This window comes from Hordeum vulgare, chromosome 1H, assembly GCF_904849725.1.
Source record: "Hordeum vulgare subsp. vulgare chromosome 1H, MorexV3_pseudomolecules_assembly, whole genome shotgun sequence".
NCBI classification, from domain to species: domain Eukaryota; kingdom Viridiplantae; phylum Streptophyta; class Magnoliopsida; order Poales; family Poaceae; genus Hordeum; species Hordeum vulgare.
The window spans coordinates 44,491,754-44,513,241 of record NC_058518.1 but is presented as its reverse complement, the minus strand read 5'-3'; the positions used below and the strand labels follow the sequence as shown (position 1 = coordinate 44,513,241).

General features: G+C 54.2%; 1 protein-coding gene across 1 annotated transcript; it reads right to left on the bottom strand.

Moving 5' to 3' along the window:
• Nucleotides 1-12,156: 12,156 nt before the first annotated feature.
• On the bottom strand, nt 12,157-15,588 carry LOC123413044 (putative serine/threonine-protein kinase-like protein CCR3). Its single transcript, XM_045106023.1, has one exon. It carries the CDS (start codon nt 14,881-14,883, stop codon nt 12,355-12,357), a length of 2,529 nt encoding a protein of 842 aa, XP_044961958.1. The 5' UTR covers nt 14,884-15,588; the 3' UTR covers nt 12,157-12,354.
• Nucleotides 15,589-21,488: the final 5,900 nt, after the last annotated feature.

The following is a 21,488-nucleotide window of genomic DNA, read 5'->3' as shown; positions in this document are numbered from 1 at the left end:
GCATTCGTCACCCTCTGCGAGTGCTTTATTGGATGTCCCCCCCCCCCCATTGGGGGCTCTTTAAGTATGTCTTCTCCGCTAGATCCCAAACCGTCAAAAAGCTTAGCCAGTCGGACGATAAGACCCATATCCTCCAGATCTGCGGCGGTTTAGGCTTCCAGAAGAAAACAAAGAGTAGCTACCCCTCTCTCCAACTATCCGAGTCAGTCAGGAACTGGCAGTCGTCCTGGTTCTATCGCCAGGACATTGCTTCTCCTAATGCTTCGTGCGGGTTGCCACCTTTTAGCTTAGACCATTCGGGCCCTCCCAGGAATCTTGCGCTCTCTAAGGGGGAGAGGATCTAGATCCAGCTTTTGGTCGACGCGCTAATAGCCGTCGTCCGTAAGGGAGTCACCGGCACGGACCTGCTGGAGACTTTTCTGGGTCGGCGCATCCAGCCGTTGCAGGCCCGACATCACGCCATGTGGCACTACGCGGGGCCTTCGGATTCCACTCGGTCTCATCCAGAGTGCGTGAGCGTGGAGACTGTGAGGGCGTGGGTCCGCAGCACCACAGGCGCGAGTGATAACCCCGAGGGAGCCCGGCGGGTGAAGCCCTTCCGCGCCGACAATCCTCCTCCGAATGAGGTGAGTACATCTTGTCGAGTGCTTTTAATCTTCTTAGATTTATTGCTTTTCTTGTCCCACTGACTGTGTTTTGTGCAGGAGTGGACCAACTGGTATTCTGCCGTCTCGAACGGGAATCCAGCCGAGGAAGAGGAGGGCAGCCAGGAGGGCAGCGCGGATAGCGCCGAGTACGTCTCCGATAGCGGGGAGACGGAGGAGGAGACGGAAGAGGAGGAGGAGGAGGATGGGGAGCAGAGCTCGCCACCTTCACCACCAGAGCACCGAACCAAACGCCGTCATGACCCTGCTGCTCTGTCGGCTCCTCCAGCGGCTCCGAGTGCTCTGCCAACTCCTCCCGTGGCTCCGAGTGCTCCGCCAGCTCCTCCCGTGGCTCTGAGTGCTCGGAGTGTGAAGAGGACCAGGGACGCTGCTGCCGAGCCCATGAACCAGCCGTCCAAGGTGGCCAAACCTAGTGGGCCTAAGCCTCGGAAAGCTTTGCCTCGGATGAGGATCGTTGTTCCGGTCGCTTCAGCGTAAGTGTCTTGTTCTTCCATCTCCTTTCAGTATCCGATTGCACTCCTCTTTTTGGGAACTCATGCTTATCCGTCGAGTGGATTTCACTCAACAGAGTTGCTACCTCCGCCACCTCTCTGCCACGCCAGGACGATGATCCCATGGACACGGATAATGCCGCCACGTCCCAGCAAGGTACGTTGTCACGACTTCGAGAACTGTATTATTGTTTCGTGAGTGCTGTCTTTGATCTTGACCTTTTTCTATAATTTCATTTTGTTCAGTCGGGCTTCCTTCGGAGGTGATCCATCTGGAGAATGACGACCAAAGGGGGTCGGAGCCAGCTTTGGCGCCTGTCCCTGAGGTTGTTCCATCTACTGCTTCTCCCACCATGAACGTGCCGCCGACTGAGACGGTGCCGCCGACTGAGACGGTGCCCCTCACGGCGGAACCGACCGGAGCGGAGCTCGGGATGCCTAGGGAGTCTTCTGTCGCGCCGGGTCCGTCAACTGTTCAATATGACGCCCGACGCGTCCCGGAAGACCAGGTGGGGGCCGCCAAGGATGCCATGGTGCAGGTGGAGCTGATGGTGGGCGACGCCAAGGGGGCGTATGACTCCATCGCGTCTTTGTACAAGAAAAGCTTGGAGCTTCGGGACGATATCTGAGTAAGTGCGCTAGTAAGTGTTTACTTTCCTCTTGTTACCCACTGGGGGTTTCAGTGATATACTCGGATACAGTAGGATGATTTTGCAGTGGGTTCACTCCGAGTGAACCTAGTGGGTGTAGTCCCCGAGACTTCTGCCGAGTGCTTGCACCGGCAGTTGTCTTTATACGTATTTTCCGTAATCTGAACAGATCAGAGCTGATCTGCCCGAATGGTACCAGTGGGGGCACTCCGAGTGCACCCACTGGGTGTAGTCCCCGAGAGTAGTACTACTCGGGTCGGGTAATAGTAGTCTCATAGTGTTGTCTGTTTGTTATGGAGCTCGATAGGGCCGACCTGTTCGAGCTTCATACCAGTGGGGTCACTCTTAGTGAACCCACTGGGTGTAGTCCCCGAGACCGCTGTCGATTGCTTGCATCGGCAGGGGTCTGAAGAATATTGATCTTTGCTTGTTTTTTCGTATCTGTCGAGACTTTTTCTTTGTTGAATGTGGCTGATCCTCCCTTTGTGTCTCTTTAGCAGAAGACTTGCGAAATGGGATCTGCGTACAATGGTCTGAAGGCTGAGAAGATTCAGCTTGTTGCGGACTTGGAGATGGCTGTGAATGACCTGGCTAGTGTGAAGGAGGCTCTTGCTGACCGAGAGAAATCTTTGGAGGAGTCTCAGGAGACCAACAAGGCATTGCTAGCCGAAGTTGAAAAAATGAAGAGTCAGAGATCCGAATGGATGGGCCAGCTGAAGGTGATGAACACTCGATGCATGGCGCAGGAGAAGTACGTCAGCGACTGGGCAAGGAAGATGGTTGCACTGCTTGGTGGTAAGTTGTTGCCGAGTGCTTCTTGACTTTGGAGTTCACTCCGCGCTTACTTTCTGCTTGTCTTTTCTTTGCAGACTTCTGTCGGGACATTGAGACTGAAGCAGCCGACATTGAACGGTCGCTTGTTCCGAACGTTCCACTCGGCGATGAAGCCAACCGGGACATGATCCGAGCGCATATTCGCCTTAGCAGGGTGGGACCTTTCATTGGCCGCCTGAGAAAAGTTGTTGGCCGAATCGACAAGGAGCTATGGCCAGAAGACGACTCCCGGAGTGAAATAGATGGGTTGATGACTCGGCTGGAGGACGTCCCAAGCAGAGTGCAGGCATGGAAGAAGTCTGCCGCTCGTTGTGGTGCGGACATGGTGCTATCTCTGGTCCGAGTGCACTGCAAGGAGGCCCGCGAAGAAAAACTGAAGACGTTGCAGGTCGCCAACACCAAGAAGCTTCGATTCGAAGATTTCATGGAGACCTTCCTCGACACAGCCACTCGCATTGCAGACGGAATCGACCTTGACACCTTTGTGGAGCCTGCCAGTCCCGGTGACTCTTGAAAAAACTTTATGGTGAACGCACATTTACCTCGGTATGCCGAGTGGTATCTGTATTAAACTTTGGCCACTACTGTTGGCCGTCACATTCGTGGTTCGGTGTGGATAACCTTGATTCACACCGAGCCGACTGATCGTAGATCCAACTTTGAATTCGAATCGGACCTTTTGCTCTTCTATCGCTGAGTTTTTTTTACACGATTTTGGCTCGTCTTTTTGTTTGGCGTCTCTTGGTGAAACCAATGGCAAACATGCGGAGCATGTAGTTGTTAGTTGTCTTCACATCCACATGAGCCTCAATGAGGGTCTGCTAAGCCTCCGAGTGCGCACTCGGAGCGAGCTTTTACTTAGGCGACTCTGGGTCGCGGCTAAGTCTCCGAGTGTGACTGTTAGTGCGCACTCGGAGCGAGTTGTTACTTAGGCGACTCTGGGTCGCGGCTAAGTCCCCGAGTGTGGCTGTTAGTGCGCACTCGGAGCGAGTTGTTACTCATGTAGTTGTCTGTTGTCTTCACATCCACATGAGTCTCAATGAGGGTCTGCTAAGCCTCCGAGTGTATCTCGAGTATACACTCGGAGGAAGCTTTTTACTTAGGCGACTCTGAGTCGCAGCTAAGTCCCCGAGCGTGATTTTTCGTGCACACTCGGAGTGAATTGTTACTCATGTAGTTGTCAGTTGTCTTCACATCCACATGAGTCTCAATGAGGGTCTGCTAAGCCTCCGAGTGTATCTCGAGTATACACTCGGAGGAAGCTTTTTACTTAGGCGACTCTGAGTCGCAGCTAAGTCCCCGAGCGTGACTTTTCGTGCACACTCGGAGTGAATTGTTACTCATGTAGTTGTCAGTTGTCTTCACATCCACATGAGTCTCAATGAGGGTCTGCTAAGCCTCCGAGTGTATCTCGAGTATACACTCGGAGGAAGCTTTTTACTTAGGCGACTCTGAGTCGCAGCTAAGTCCCCGAGTGCGACTTTTAGTGCACACTCGGAGCGAGTTTGTACTTAGGCGACTCTGAGTCGCAGCTAAGTCCCCGAGTGTGACGTTTAGCGCACACTCAGAGCGAGTTTGTACTTAGGCGACCCTGGGTCGCAGCTAAGTCCCCGAGTGTGACGTTTAGCGCACACTCGGAGCGAGTTTGTACTTAGGCGACTCTGGTTCGCAGCTAAGTCTCCGACTGCGACTTTTAGTGCACACTCGGAGCGAGTTTGTACTTAGGCGACTCTGGTTCGCAGCTAAGTCCCCGAGTGTGACGTTTAGCGCACACTCGGAGCGAGTTTGTACTTAGACGACTCTGGTTCGCAGCTAAGTCTCCGAGTGCGACTTTTAGTGCACACTCGGAGCGAGTTTGTACTTAGGCGACTCTCGTTCGCAGCTAAGTCTCTGAGTGCGACTTTTAGTGGACACTCGGAGCGAGTTTGTACTTAGGCGACTCTGGTTCGCAGCTAAGTCTCTGAGTGCGACTTTTAGTACACACTCGGAGCGAGTTTGTACTTAGGCGACTATGGGTCGCAGCTAAGTCCCCGAGTGCGACTTTTAGTGCGCACTCGGAGCGAGTTTGTACTTAGGCGACTCTGGGTCGCAGCTAAGTCCCCGAGTGTGACTGTTAATGCACACTCGGAGTTAGTTTTTTAGACCGGAGTCTGTAAACGCGGAAGAATTTTGAATCGGCAAGAAATCAATTTGCTTTGTATTACTTCAATGATACTTGTTCTTTACATTGTCTCCATTGGCGGTTATGCGTAGAAGCACTTCAGGAGATCTCCATTCCATGCCCGCGGCTCGTCCGTCTCCTTGTCGAGGTTGTAAAGTCGATATGCTCTGTTGTTCAGCACCTTAGAGATGATGAAGGGCCCTTCCCAGGCGGGAGCCAACTTGTGTGGTCTCTGCTGGTCCACTCGGAGCACCAGGTCGCCTTCTTGGAATGTGCGGCTCCTAACGTGCCGCGCGTGAAAACGCCGCAGATCTTGTTGATAAATCGTTGAACGAATCAGTGCCATCTCGAGCTCCTCTTCCAAAAGATCAACTCCGTCTTGCCTGGCTTGCTCTGCTTCGGCTTCGGAGAAGAGTCCGACTCGTGGAGAATTGTGAAGCAAGTCACTCGGAAGGACTGCCTCTGCTCCATAAACGAGGAAGAACGGGGATCGCCGTGTCGATCTATTCGGAGTTGTGCGGAGGCCCCACAGCACCGAAGGCAGCTCGGTGACCCATGCGTCGGCGGCATGTCCAACTTCTCGCAGGAGTCGAGGCTTCAACCCTTGAAGAATAACTCCATTCGCCCGCTCTGCTTGCCCGTTTGTTTGGGGGTGCGTCACAGATGCAAAATCCACTCGGATTCCTTGGCCTGTGCAAAAACCTCTGAACCTGTCTGAGTCGAAGTTTGTGCCATTGTCGGTGATTATGTTTTGCGGAACCCCGTATCTGGCGATGATGTCCCTGATAAATTTGATGGCCGTAAGGGCGTCAAGATTCTTGATGGGCTTGGCTTCAATCCACTTGGTAAACTTGTCGACTGCTACCAGCAGATGAGTGAATCCTCCTTGGCATGTTCTGAATGGTCCGACTGTATCTAACCCCCACACGGCGAATGGCCAAACAAGAGGAATTGTCTTCAGTGCAGACGTTGGCTTGTGGGACTTGTTCGAATAGAACTGACAGCCTTCACAACGGTCGACCATATCTTTTGCCATTTCATTCGCCTGCAACCAGAAGAAACCAGCTCTGAATGCTTTGGCGACGATTGCCCTTGAAGAGGCATGATGACCGCAGGTTCACGAGTGAATTTCTTCCAAGATTAACTGTCCCTCCTCAGGGGAGATACACCGCTGAAGGACGCCTGAAACACTTTCCCTGTACAACTGGCCATCAATGACGGTGAAGGACTTCGACCTGCGGACGATCTGCCTAGCTTGGACTTCGTCTTCTGGTAACTCTCGCCTCATGGTGTACGCAATGAACGGCATAGTCCACTCGGGGATGACAGCAAGAATCTCCATGATCAAATCAACCACAGCGGGGACCTCGACTTCAGTCGGATATGTTGAGCTCTTCGGTTGTACTGGATCCTCTGTAAAAGGATCTTCCTTCACCGAGGGGAGGTGTAGGTGCTCGAGGCAGACATCACTCGAGACCGGTCTCCGAGTGGATCCAGGTTTTGCCAATTCATCTGCTGCTTGATTTTTCAGTCGGGGAACATGGTGAAGTTCCAGACCTTCAAACTTCTTCTCGAGCTTCCTTACTGTGTTGCAGTATGCAGTAATGGTGGGGTTCCTTACGTCCCATTCCTTCATTACTTGATTAACCACCAGATCTGAGTCACCATAGACCATCAGGCGACGGACGCCGAGTGTGATGGCCATGCGCAATCCATAAAGGAGAGCTTCGTACTCTGCTTTGTTGTTGGAAGAATCAAAGTGTATCTGCAAGACATACTTGAGTTTATCACCTTTTGGGGATATGATCACTATGCCGGCGCCGAAGCCATTCAACATCTTGGACCCATCGAAGAACATGGTCCAATGGGCCGAGTAGATGTGAGTCGGTTGCTGTTGTTCTACCCATTTTGCTATGAAGTCAGCCAGAGCTTGAGACTTTATAGGTTTCTTGGCTTCGAACTTGATGTCGCGGTATAGCATCTCCATTGCCCACTTTGCCACTCGGCCTCATGCGTCCCGATTGTGGAGAATTTCCGACAACGGAGCATCAGATATGACAGACACCGAGTGGTCTTGGAAATAATGAGCCACCTTCTTTGCAGTCATGTAGATCCCATAAATAAGCTTCTGATAATGGGGATACCTCTGCTTGGAAGGAGTCAGGACTTCGGAGACATAATATACTGGCCGCTGAACCTTGTACGCTTTGCCTTCTTCTTCGCGTTCGACTGTCAGAACGGTGCTGACGACTTGATTTGTAGCCGTACAGAGGTAACGCCTTCTCGCTGAGTCGAGCAATAAACCTGCTCCAAGTCGCTAGGCAACCTGTGAGCCTTTGAACATCATGTATTCTTACCGGCCGCTCCATTCGGACGATGGTCCCGATCTTTTAGGGGTTGACATCGATCCCTCGTTTGGAAATGAAGAAACCGAGTAACTTCCCGCTGGGAACGCCGAATGAACACTTGGCTGGGTTGAGCTTGATATCGTACCTACGTAGGTTGGCGAATGTTTCTGCCAAGTCAGTCAGCAGGTCGGAACCTTTGCGTGACTTGACTATGATATAATCCATATATGCCTCCACATTTCGACCGATCTGGTCAAGGAGGCATTTTTGGATCATGCGCATAAAAGTTGCTCCTGCATTCTTCAAACCGAATGGCATAGTGATGTAACAGAAACACCCGAATGGGGTGATGAAGGCTGTTTTTAATTCATCTGGGCCATACAGACGGATCTGATGATAGCCCGAATAGGCATCAAGGAAGGATAAACGCTCGCAACCCGCAGTCGAATCAACAATTTGATCGATGCGGGGGAGCGGGAAGTGATCTTTCGGACAGACCTTATTGAGATGCTTGAAATCGATGCACATACGGAGAGACTTGTCCTTCTTGGGCACCATGACAACATTAGCGAGCCACTCGGAGTGGTGTACCTCGCGAATGAAGTTGGCTGCCAAAAGTTTAGCCACCTCCTCTCTGATTGAATTCCTCTTGTGCGCGGCAGACCGACGCAGGCGTTCTCGGACGGGCCGAGCAGCAGGATCCACATGCAGTCGGTGCTCAGCCAACTCCCTGGGTACACCTGGCATGTCAGCGGGCTTCCATGCAAAAATGTCCGAGTTCTCACGGAGGAATTGGATGAGCTCGGCTTCCTATTTTGGATCAAGGGTGGTGGAGATGTTAGTCGGGGCAGCGGCGTCGTCCGTCGGGTGGATGCTGACCTTCTTCGTGTCTCCCGCCGACTGGAATGCGGACTCGGAAGCTGGCTTCTTTGAACGCATCAGGTCAGCAGGGTCGGCGGTCTTCTTGTACTCATCCAGCTCGAGAATAGCCATCTGCTGATCGGCAATCTTCCACCCCTGCTGCAGACACTCCTCGCGCGCGCTGCCGATTGCCTGTGACCGTAATCACACCTTTGGGACCTGGCATCTTCAGCTTCAAATAGACGTAACATGGATGGGCCATGAAACGCGCATATGCTGGGCGGCCCAGAATCGCATGGTATGCACTCTGGAAGTCCACCACCTCGAATGTCAGCTTCTCCTTGCGGAAGTTCTTGTCAGAGCCGAAGATGACATCCAACGCGATCTGGCCGACTGACTTGGCCTTTCGTCCTGGGATGACTCCGTGGAACTGCATACTGCTCTCGCTAAGTTTGGACATCGGAATGCCCATCCCCTTGAGAGTGTCGGCGTACATGTTGTTCAAGCCGCTGCCGCCGTCCATGAGGACTTTGCGCAACCTGACTCCTTCCACCACCGGGTCGACGACCAAAGCTTGCCTCCCTAGGGTGGGTACGTGTGCCGGGTGGTCCGACTGATCAAAGGTGATCGCAGTCTGTGACCACTTGAGGAACGTGGGGGTGGTTGGGGTTGCCATGTTCACCTCCCTGTTAACCAGCTTCAATCGACTTTTGCTTTCCACATCAGCAAAAATCATCAACATTGCATGGACTTGGGGGAACGGATCCTCCGTGTCCTCATCATCCAGCTCGGTGTCTTTTTCACTCGGCTGCCCTTCACCGAATTCTTGGATCAGGAGGCGACACTGCCGAGTGGTATGCTTCGGGAATATGGCATTGCCTTCTTCGTCCATCTTCATGTGGATTGAACACGGCTGATCCAGGATGGAATTTCCTGACTGCCTCTTCTTGGGGTGTACTGAGCTTTCCCCTTGCCTTTGAACTTGGCATTTGTAACGGCCGCTGCCTCTGCCTGCGGAGTGGATTGAGCCTTCTGCTTCTGCTTCCGATTGCTGTTCCCATCTCCGTCGGCGACTGACTTATGCTTGCCGCTGCGTATGCGGTCCTCCTCTTCGCCATTTGCATAGCGTGCGGCTATCTCCATCATCTTGCTCAGGGAGATGTTGCCTGTCCGACCGAACTTCAGGTACAGATCTCTGTACCGCACGCCTGCCTTGAAGGCACAGACTGCTTGGTGTTCTGTGACGTTCTCCACCGTGTGGTAGAGGGTCGTCCAGCGCTGGATGAAATCGCGCAGGGGCTCGTTCTGCTTCTGGACACAGTGCTGGAGCTCTACGAGACCGGCAGGGCGCTTGCACGTACCCTCGAAGGTCTTGATGAAGACTCGGGACATATCTGCCCAACTGTAGATGCTTGACGGAGCTAACTGGTTCAGCCAGGCTCGCGCCGAACCATCGAGCATCAGGGGGAGATGTTTCATGGCGACCTGGTCATCTCCGCCACCGATCTGGACCGCCACTCTGTAGTCGTCCAACCAAGTTTCTAGCTTGGACTCTCCTGTGAACTTGTTGATTCCCGTCGCCAATCGGAAGTTGGGAGGGATGTCAACTGAGCGGATGGCTCGACTGAAGCACTCGGGACCAGAGACGACGGTCCTGCTTCCACTCGGACGGTCTCTATCGTGACCATCACGATGGCCTCGACTTCTGTCGACCTTCTTCTAGGCGATGTACCCTCTTGCGTTGGGCCTTGGATCATGCGCGTCACCGACTGAACGACGATCATCGTGATGCCGGGGCCCGTAAAGCCCACCCCGCGGAGGGGTGCGCGGACGGCGACGATCTTCGGGATTCCTGGAACGGCTGCCCCTCTGCGTCGCTGATGAGAGTCGAGGCTGAAAACCGACCGATGCGTGTTCGCGTGAACAGAACTGTTGTAGATCCTGTTGTGCGACTGGGAGACCACCGAATTTTGTTGATGCGCCGTATGCAACAGGGCACGGATGTGCTCGATCCCTCTACCAACCTCTGAATCAGTCGGCTGGAGAGAATCGGCTATCCTGGCAGCCGCAGCCAGGTTGAGGATGGGTGTGCGGAACACCTCGACATTTCTCTGGCGAGTGCGTCGACTGGCAGAACGATGGTGTTGACGACGACCGCCGGATGATTCTCCGACCTCATGCTCGTTCCGACCAGTCCGGAGGGGATTTTCATGGGAATCGGCCATGAGAACTTCGGCTGCAGGCCCGCGACCCGGTACTCGGAAGGTAGCTCAGTCGGAACTGAGTCCAAGCACTGGGATGGCGGCGCGACCACAACCGATTCGAGCACCGCCACTTGAGAGGACGCGCTCTGTCGCGCCTGGGCATGTCGCACCCAACGCTGGAGCCGCGGACGGTGGGATCGCTTGTTGCGGCGCGCGACGAGGGCGAAGATCGACACCGGGGCCGATGGCTGGAGAAGAAGAACACCGCAGGAACTGGCACGGAAGTGCGTAGCCCCGCGACTGGGAAGCGCCTTGACGTCGAGGGGCGCATCCCGAAGCCATGCCGAATCGTCGGCGATGAAGGAGAGGGCACCGAAGAGGATCTGACGACCCATGCACAGATCTCCACCGGACGACTTGATGAAAGTAGGAAATCGCAAACTCGCCGGAAGTCGCTTAGACGCCTGCCCCACGGTGGGCGCCAACTGTCGTGGGTATAAGTCTGACAGTAGATGTATGGGGTACGAAAGGATTGACAGAGCCTTAGCTACGGCGAGGATGTATGAGTTCAGGCCTCTCTACGGTGGAGGTAAAAGCCCTACGTCTCAGTGCTCTTGGGAGCTTAGTGTCGAGTGGATTATAGGATTACAGTAAATGCCAACCTTGCACGAGTGGGGAAGAGCGGCTTATATAGAGTGCGCTGCCCTTCATAATGGCCCGGTGGACAAGGGTGGAATAATGGCGAATAAATGTCTACGTTACAGGTAACGTAAGCCTTAAATGCTAATAATGATGTATGAAAACGTATGACCGTTGCCCTCCTGGAAGGTTACGATGTACAGAGTGAAATCCAGTCGGTATGTTAAATATGCTCCGAGTGCTCGTCGTCGACTGGATGATGGGGGAGTCCTTAGTTCAGTCGGAACTGTCTAAGGGCCTTGTCCTCTATGGAGGGTAGTCATTGGGTAGGACCTATAGGGCAGGCCTATGACCCTACCGTGGGACTATAACCCCATCAACCATCGATGACGAGATGTCCATGATGACTTTAAAACTCTCAAAAAAGACATACCGACTTGGTCTTTTAAAAATGTTCATATAGGTAGGATGTACATGTGTGCGTTCATATACATGAGTATATCTGTGTATGCACATGTATATGAGCACTTGTCGTGTGTACTGTTTTAGAAAAACGCAGCGACATCATAAACCAAACCAAACATCTGCCATGGTGCGACGTCGAGGGGCTAATAATAAAGAACCTAGTTCATGAAATGGAAGAGATCGGCGTTAAAATTGATAACAGCCTCCGCTTCGTCCTGACCAATCCAATCCTTTTCTCATCATGGTTGTGGAACTGTACACCGTGAAGGAAGAGAGCACGAGACTTCCGGCGGCCAAAATGACGTGAAGTGCCCGGAGAAAACGACCGCGCCGTACGTACTCGTCACTCACGGTAGACCGAAAATCACACCAACCTGAACCAAGAAAAGTATTCACATCAAACTTGCTCGCTGGCAGGAAGCAGCCCGGAACGGAACCACTTCCGAGCGAACGAACGAACCCCCGATTGACCGGCGAGCATATGGGTTTGAATAAGAAATCTGACCACGCCACGCTCTTCTTGGACCGGAGACCAGCAGCGATCAAGAGAAAACGGCGCGGCGGGAGATGGCGCTTTGATCTGTTCAAACTCCAAAGATGCTCGACGATGATGGTAATAAAGATTCTTCCTTCCTGAATGCCAGAAAGCTGCTCCCAACGCAATGATTCTGCCGGAATCCGACCATAGATGTTTGGGGCGCAATGATTCTGCCGCGATCCCACCGGAGAGTTTTGGGGTTTGAGTAATCGAGAGGAAGAAATCATCGTGTTGGGAATGATCAGATGCCTCAGAGACGTGTGTGTGAGAAAGAAGAGAGATCAGTTCGACACGATCATGTACATCCACCAAGAACAAAATGTGTGCGACGAGCGAGAGAATCACATCACAGATCATCACACACAGAGAGACCTCTCCGGTTCCAGAATCTACCCTCAAATCAAAAATCAATGAACTAACAAACGGATTTTACGATCCCGGGCTAATCACAATTTGAAACTCCTGGATTCGAATTCACGAACGAGCGAACGAATTTAGCTACTCCGCGAGCCTGCCCGACAGCTCCATGGACGTCATGGAGAGGCTGGCGCTGGACGAGCTGTTGCCGAACCCGCCGCCGGCGGTGCCCCCGCCGGCGCCGCCGCGGCTGCCGCCCGCGCTGCCCTCGCAAAGCGCGAACGCCGTCTCCAGGTTGGCCACGATGTCGGCCATCGCCGGCCGGTCCTTGCCCTCGAGCCGCACGCAGTGCACGGCCGTGTACGCCACCAGCTCAACGGCCTCGGCCTCGTGCGGCGAGGGCTCCGGCGCGCGCCCGTCCAGCACCTTGCCGAGCTCCCCGGCGACGATGCTCGGCTGCGCGTAGTCCACCACGCTCACGGGCCCCCCGCCCTCGGCCTCCTTGAATATGGCGCGCTTCCCGGTGAGCGTCTCCAGCATCACCACGCCGAAGCCGTACACGTCGCTCTTCACGGTGAGGTGGTGCAGGCCGTAGTACTCCGGGTCCATGTACCCCATCGTGCCGGCGGCCTTCATGGACAGGTGCTGCTGCGCGCCGCCCGCCTCCTCCGCCTCCGGCGGGCCCATCAGCGACAGCCCGAAGTCCGACACGCGCGCCACCCACCCGCCGTCCAGCAGGATGTTGGACGACTTGATGTCGCGGTGGATGATCGGCGGCACGGCGTACGAGTGCAGGTACTCGATGCCCCGCGACGCGTCCAGCAGGATCTTGATGCGCAGCTTCCAAGACGACGCCACCGGCGACGCCGCGATGGCGTCGGCGTCGGCTCCGCCGCCCTTGGGGTGGAGGTGGTCATACAGCGCGCCGTTCTTCATGTACTCGTACACCAGCAGCCGCTCCTCCTTCTCATCGCAGTAGCCGACGAGGCCAACGAGGTGCTTGTGGTGGAGGCGGGAGAGGAAGGCCAGCTCCGACCGGAAAGCGCTCTCCTTCTCCTGGAACTTGCGCGCCATTGGCCCCGATGCCTCGCCGCGCTTGATGGCCACCTCGCGCCCGTCGGCGAGCTTGCCGCGGTACACCGTGCCGAAGCTCCCCGCCCCGATCTTGGCCTCCGGCGCGAAGCCGTTCGTCGCCGTCGCCAGCTGCGCGAACGTGTACTCCTCGGTGTGCTCCTTGAAGTTGAAGGACGACGGCCCGCTGCGCTGCCGCGTCATGGCGCGGGACAGCTGCCGCCGGAAGAGGCCGCGCGCCCGTGACCCGTTCGGCGAGCCGTAGGGGCTCGCCGCGGCGCCGGCTCCGACGACGACGCCGCCGGCGTTATCCACCGCCGCAGCGGGGGCGTTGCTGGCGATGTTGGGCTGGACAGAGTTATGGATCCTCTTGTGGCTGCAGAAGCCGAAGACGAAGCAGTAGATGATGGAGCAGATGCCCGCGAAGACGCCCACCGCGCCGACGACGGCGAACGCGATCCAGACTTTGGACACTCGCTTTGAAGCCGGTGACTCGGGAGGCGACGCGGGTGCAGCAGGCGGCGGCGGTGGCGGCGGGCACACCCTATTGCAGATCACGCCGCCGCCCGCGCGCGCGGTCGTGCAGAGCTCCGCGGAGCGCGGGAAGACGCCGCATTGGCACGAGGAGCCGTCGGGGACGCACGAGCCAGGGAGAACCGCGGGCAGCGCCACCATGACCGCCTCGTTGTACGCCGCCGACGAGGTCGACGACGAGGACCAGCACAGGACGGTGAAGTTGGCGGTGACGAGGCCGCACGTCAGGTTGCCGCCGGCGACGAGGAACACGAACTCCGTCCCGTAGGCCGGGTAGTAGACGGTAGGCGTCGGCCCCGCGAGGCTCCAGCACACCGCGGTGTGGTTGTTCCGGCGGAGCCCGCAGGCGTGGGAGTCGCCGACGGCGAGCCCGTGGGGCTCGAGGCCGCTCTGCGGGAGCACGCCCGCGCCCGCGCCGGAGCAGAGCACGGCGCCGGTGGCCGACACCACGCCGCACGCGCGGGAGCCCCCCGCGGCGAGGGACGACAGGGACGCGTTCGCGAAGGCCGCCTGCACGGCGCTACCCCGCGTCCCCCAGCACCGGACCGCGGAGCCGGCGTCCATCGCGCAGGTGAAGCCGTCGCCGGAGACGAGGGACCCGAACGCGCCCTGCACCAGGTCCGTCGGGAACGCCCCAGAACCGCCCCTCCACCATCGGATCCCGCGCGCCTGCCCGTCGTACGCCGCGACGTGGTCGGCCCCGACGGCGACGTCCAGGAGCAGGTCGGGCCCCCTGTACACCCGCCTGAGCTGCCCCGGGGCCGCCGGCGGCCAGCAGAAGAGCGCGGGGACGCCACCGCCGCCCCCTGGGACCGCGCCGACGCCGCAGAGGAACCCCGCGCCGCCCGAGACCTGCGAGAACACGAGGTACGGCGCGACGGGCGAGGCCGATGAGTTGTAGGCCGCGACGCAGTAGACGGTGCCGTTGTCGGCGGCCACGCCGCAGACGGCGGAGCCCCCCGCTACGGCGAGCGTGGAGGCGGTTACCTCCACGGGCGCGAGCAGCAGCAGCGGCAGCAAGAGGAGCGCCGCGGCGAGCTGGGGTGTGGGCTGCGCGCGGGTCATTGGAGGGAGAGTGTGACGGCCGCGGCGGCGGGCGTCATCTGCGAGGCGCTGGGCGGCGTCGGCGGCGCGCACGAGGGGGCGCTGGCGGTGGCGGTGGCGGGGAGCGGGAGCGGAGAACGGGGCGAGAGGGCGCGGACGGACGGACGGATTAAATTAGCGTCCGTGGAAAAGGTAAAAGGGCGGGACGCGGCCTGGTTGGGGAGGACTGGACGGGGGCGACCGTGTCGGGGGTGGCTTTGCCGTTGCGTTTGGATGTCTTTCTTTCTTCCTCCTCGCGTTTCCACCGCGGGGATGGTGGCGGCGGCGGCGGCTTCCTGGTGGCCCGGCGTACACGTGTTTTTGGACCGGAGGCGGAGCACGCGGCGCGGTCTGACTCAGCGACCGCGGTCGGCCGGGCGTGCCAGAGCACACGCCTATGCTCTGCTCAGTCTGCTGGCTATCGTGGCTGGTGGTGGTGGTGCCTGGAAAAACGACGGCTTTTGTTTCAGATGGGATTCCGTTTCCAGTTACCGGCGCCAAGGCCCAAGGGGAATATCGGTACGGACCAACACGGGACTGTAGATTACTACTGGGGTGGTTATCTGCCTGCCATCTGCCACTACTGTAAAACAATGTTTCAGAGCTTCAACTGAGGTTTGCCACAAAGTTGAGCACTGCGCTGCCGGCCAGCTTTTGACGGCACCGAGACGGTTTTCACTCACCGGTCCTGACTTACTCTTCTTTTTTCGGCAAACATCACTTGACACTTACTCCTGTCGAGGACCATTTTTTTTTTTTGACCTTTTGCCCTAACAAATTCTGACATCTTTGATGACGCCAACATCACTAACGTCTTGTTTGCATGGGAGACGTCAAGGTCCCTAGCGTCTAGTACGAGCTGGCTTGACCGGCTGACCCGTTGAGCCTCTGACGTGGCTTGATACCAGATGCTAGGGACCCTGGCGTCTGGTATCGAACGTCACGGACCTTGGCGTCTGGTCCCAGCAGATCATACAAATGTTTTTTTTTAATATGTGTCCCGTCATCCAGACGCCGAGGTCCTTGGCGTCTCGTACCACACGCCAGTGTCCTTGGCATTTGGTCCAGGACCAGATGACAGGGCCCTTGCCGACTGGTACCAAGCTACGTCACAGATTCAACGGGTCAGCCGATCAAGCCAGCCCGTATCACACACCATGAACCTTGGCTTCTCTCATGCAACCCAGACGTCAGGGATGTTGGTGTCACCAAAAGAGGTTAGATTCGAACTTTTTTTCAAATGTAAGGTCAATTTTGGAATTTGTTAGGGTAAAAGATCAAAACAAAAAAAATTATCCTCCTGTTGATGATGATTCAAAACTAGGAAGAGAAGAGAACGGACAGCTTTAAAGGCGTGTAGGACTGTACAGAGATCAGGTGGAAAGTGAAAGCATGCCTCTTGCCGGACACGTAGGAGTGGGACACAGTATGTGCATGGAACAAAGATGTGCCAGTACGACAGTACCTTGTATGTATGGATCGTGTATTCAACAGAAGAGAGTGACATATACTTCCTCCGTTTCTAATATAAGTCTTTATAAAATTACACTAAGGACTATCTACACAGTATAGAATGAATGAATCTACATTTTAAAATATGGCTATATATATTTGTATGTAATCCGTCATGACAACTCTAAAAAAGCTTATATTTAAAAATGAAGGGAGTAGTTATGATGGGACGAAACAAAGTCACGACAACACTGTTTGGAAGCTCATACAAATACACGTACATATTCGTTTGTAATTTGAAACAAAAACCACAAACGGAGACTATCCCCAAACCCTAAATCCTCTCGCGACGCTCGAGGCGACTAGGGTTTGACGTGGAAACAAGCCTTTGCGCAATGATTCATCGTCAGTGCGAGAGGGATCCAGGGAAGAGATCCTGCCCATGGCAGCACCCAACGCCGCCACGGGGCCTGGAGAGGGGAACGATCCACTAGCTGGTCGTGCCGCCAGGAAGCAATTGGAGGAGGCCTTGGTAAAGCTTGATATTAGTGAAGAAGAGGTGAGTCCTCTAGTACTAGATGATCGCGTCGAGGAAGGGCCGGCGAAGTGGCTCCTGGCTGGTAAAGTGCTCCACCGGAACCAATTTCACATACGGCCTATCACCAATGCCCTTCGGTCGACATGGGGCAACCCTCGTAGACTTCAATTCCGATCTACCGGAATAAACATATTTGTGGAAGTATTTGAGAGTCAGAGAGATTGGGATCATTTGTGGGGTGGATTGCCATGGCATATCAGTAAGAATGATGTGGTATTAGCTGAGTTTGATGAATGTATAATGCTTGACGCGGTGAAGTTTGATCGGCTGCAAGTTCGGGCTAGGGTTGTCAACCTGCCCTATAATTTGAGGGATGAAGGTTGGTGTATTCCAATAGTTAAGCAGATGGACCAGAACACATAATTGGAGAAGTTTGACCAAAATGGGGGGGGGGGGTCTTGCGAACTAGGATTTCCATTGACGGTGGATCGTGATAGATTCTGCCAGGAGGGAAAAGGTGGACTTGTACCATATCGAGTATGAACAACCGCCCTATTTTTGTTTCTCCTGTGGTAAATTGGGGCACTCGGAGCTCTATTGTCCAACCCCGGGTTACCGAGATAACAAGGGAGAGCTTCCGTTTGGCCCTAAGCTTCGCGCTCCTGATGAGTACACGGAGCGAGCAACTACTGACAATTCCCCCATGGAGCCCAAATCTAGTGCTAACAGTAAGCCGGCCACGAGAAACTCTAGCACCAACAAGGACACTGATGAGGACGTACTATCTCCGATGATGAACAAGAAGCTACCAAAGCGAAAGTATGCCCCAAACCAAGTCTATAGACCGGTGGTGAAACCCTTGCTGCTCACAGATGGGGTTTTGGGTGTTGTTGATGGTAATACATGTTGGGTAACGTAGCATAAATTCAAAAAAATTCCTACGCATATTCAGATCTTCCTATGGAGAGACCAGCAACGAGAGAGGGGTGAGTGCATCTTCATACCTTTGAAGATCGCCTAGCGGAAGCGTTGCTAGAACGCGGTTGATGGAGTCGTACTCGCGGCGATTCAGATCGCGGTGTGATTCTGATCTAGTGCCGAACCACGGCACCTCCGCGTTCAACACACGTGCAGCCCGGTGACGTCTCCCGCACCTTGATCCAGCAAGGAGGAGGGAGAGGTTGGGGAAGATCTCCGGCAGCGCGACGGTGTGGTGTCGATGGAGAGACGAGGTCTCCCGACAGGGCTTCGCCAAGCACCGTGGGAGAGGAGGAAGAAGGGGGCAGGGTTGCGCCGAGGGAGATGGAAAATTGTGTGTCAAACAGCCCCAAAATCCCCACTATATATAGGAGGAGGGGAGGGGGGTGCCACCCCTAGGGTTCCTACCCTAGGTGGTGCGGCAGCCCCCCCCCCCCCAGATGGGAGGTGCGGCGGCCAGGGCAGGGGGAGGGGGTGGCGCACCCCTAGGTGGGCCTTAGGCCCACCAGCGCCTAGGGTTCCCCCCCCTCTCCACCTCCTGCGCCTTGGGCCTCCTTGTGGGAGGCGCACCAGCCCACTTTAAGCTGGTTGCCCTCCCTCTTTTGGCCCACGCTACCTCTTGGGGCTGGTGGCCCCTCCCGGTTGACCCCCGGGACCATTTTCGGTGGTCCCGGTACATTACCGGTGAAGCACGAAACATTTCCGGTGTCCAAAACCATCCATCCTATATATCAATCTTTACCTCCGGACCATTCCGGAGCTCCTCGTGACGTCCGGGATCTCATCCGGGACTCCGAACAACTTTCGGTAACCTTGTATAAAAATTCCCTATAACCCTAGCGTCATCGAACCTTAAGTGTGTAGACCCTACGGGTTCGGGAGACAGGCAGACATGACCGAGACACCTCTCCGGCCAATAACCATTAGCGGGGTCTGGATACCCATGGTGGCTCCCACTTGCTCCAGAATGATCTCATCGGATGAACCACGATGTCAAGGATTCAATCAATCCCCTATACAATTCCCTTTGTCTGCCGGTATAGAACTTGCCCGAGATTCGATCGTCGGTATACCTATACCTTGTTCAATCTCGTTACCGGTAAGTCTCTTTACTCGTTCCGTAGCACGTCATCGTGTGACTAACTTCTTAGTCGCACTGAGCTCATGATGATGTTCTACCGAGTGGGCCCAGAGATACCTCTCCACCACGCGAAGTGACAAATCCCGATCTCGATTCGTACCAACCCAACAGACACTTTCAGAGGTACCCGTAGTGCACCTTTATAGTCACCCAGTTACGTTGTGATGTTTGATACACCCAAAGCACTCCTACGGTATCCGGGAGTTGCACAATCTCACGGGCGAAGGAAAAGACACTTGACATTAGAAAAGCTTTAGCATACGAACAATACGATCTAGTGCTATGCTTAGGATTGGGTCTTGTCCATCACATTATTCTCCCAATGATGTGATCCCGTTATCAATGACATCTAATGCCCATGATCAGGAAACCATGATCATCTATTGATCAACGAGCTAGCCAACTAGAGGCTTGCTAGGGACACATTGTGATCTATTTATTCACACATGTATTACTGTTTCCTGTTAATACAATTATAGCATGAACAATAGACGATTATCATGAACAAGGAAATATGATAATAACCATTTTATTATTGCCTCTAGGGCATATTTCCAACAGTCACCCACTTGCACTAGAGTCAATAATCTAGTTACATTGTGATGTATCAAACACCCATAGCGTTATGGTGTTGATCATGTTTTGCTCGTGGAAGAGGTTTAGTCAACGGGTCTGCAATATTCAGATCCGTGCGTACTTTACAAATCTCTATTACTCCACTCTGGACATGGTCCTGGATGGAGTTGTAGCGGCGTTTGATGTGCTTCGTCTTCCGGTGAAACCTGGGCTCCTTGGCTATGGCAATGGCCCCAGTGTTATCACAGAAGAGTGTCATTGGACCCGACGCGCTTGGAACCACTCCAAGGTCGGTGATGAGCTCCTTCATCCAAATTCCTTCATGAGTTGCTTCTAATGCGGCTATGTACTCCGCTTCACATGTAGATGCTGCCACGACTTCTTGCTTGCTGCTGCACCAGCTCACTGCACCACCATTCAAAACATATACGTATCCGGTCTGTGATGTAGAGTCATCCGGATCTGTGTCGAAGCTAGCGTCGACGTAACCCTTTACGACGAGCTCTTCGTCACCTCCATAAACGAGAAACATCTCCTTAGTCCTCTTCAGGTACTTAAGGATATTCTTGACCGCTGTCCAGTGTTCCATACCGGGATCACTTTGGTACCTCCCTACCAAACTTATGGCAAGGTTTATATCAGGTCTGGTACACAGCATGGCATACATTAGAGAGCCTACGGCTGAAGCATAGGGGACAGTACTCATCATCTCTCTATCTGCTGCCATGGTCGGTGACTGAGTCTTACTCAATCTCATACCTTGCAAAACTAGCAAGAACCCTTTCTTTGAGTTTTCCATATTGAACTTCTTCAATATCTTGTCAAGGTATGTACTTTGCGAAAGACCTATGAGGCGTCTCGATCTATCTCTATAGATCTTGATGCCTAATATGTATGCAGCTTCTCCAAGGTCCTTCATTGAAAAACTCTTGTTCAAATAGGTCTTTATGCCCTCCAACATCTCTATATTATTCCCCATCAATAATATGTCATCCACATACAGTATGAGGAAAGCTACAGAGCTCCCACTCACTTTCTTGTACAAACAGGCTTCTCCATAAACCTGTATGAACCCAAACGCTTTAATCACCTCATTAAAGCGAATGTTCCAACTCCGAGATGCTTGCACCAGCCCATAGATGGATCGCTGGAGCTTGCACACTTTGTTAGCACCCTTAGGGTCGACAAAACCTTCTGGTTGCATCATATACAACTCTTCCTTAAGGTTCCCGTTAAGGAACGTTGTTTTGACGTCCATTTGCCAAATTTAATAATCATAAAAGGTGGCAATTGCTAACATGATTCGGACTGATTTCAGCTTCGCTACAGGAGAGAAAGTCTCTTCGTAGTCAATTCCTTGAATTTGTCGAAAACCCTTTGCGACAAGTCGAGCTTTATAAACGGTTACATTACTGCTTGCATCAGTCTTCTTCTTGAAGATCCATTTATTTTCTATGGCTCGCTGGTCATCGGGCAAGTCCACCAAAGTCCATACTTTGTTCTCATACATGGATCCTATCTCGGATTTCATAGCTTCAAGCCATTTGTTGGAATTCGGGCCCGCCATTGCTTCTTCATAGTTCGAAGGTTCACCATTGTCTAACAACATGATTTCCATCACAGGGTTGCCGTACCACTCTGGTGCGGAGCGTGCCCTTGTGGACCTTCGCAGTTCAGTAGTAACTTGATCCGAAGCTTCATGATCATTATCATTAACTTCCTCTTCAGTTGGTGCACGCCACAGGAACAATTTCCCGCGCTGCGCTACTTTCCTGTTCGAGAGGGGGTGTAATTACCTCATCAAGTTCTACCTTCCTCCCACTTACTTCTTTCGAGAGAAACTCTTTCTCTAGAAAGGATCCGTTCTTGGCAACAAAGGTTTTACCTTCGGATCTAAGATAG

Coding starts and splice junctions, on each gene's coding strand:
- LOC123413044 (XM_045106023.1), bottom strand. CDS start 14,883: ATGACCCGCGCGCAGCCCACACCCCAGCTCGCCGCGGCGCTCCTCTTG.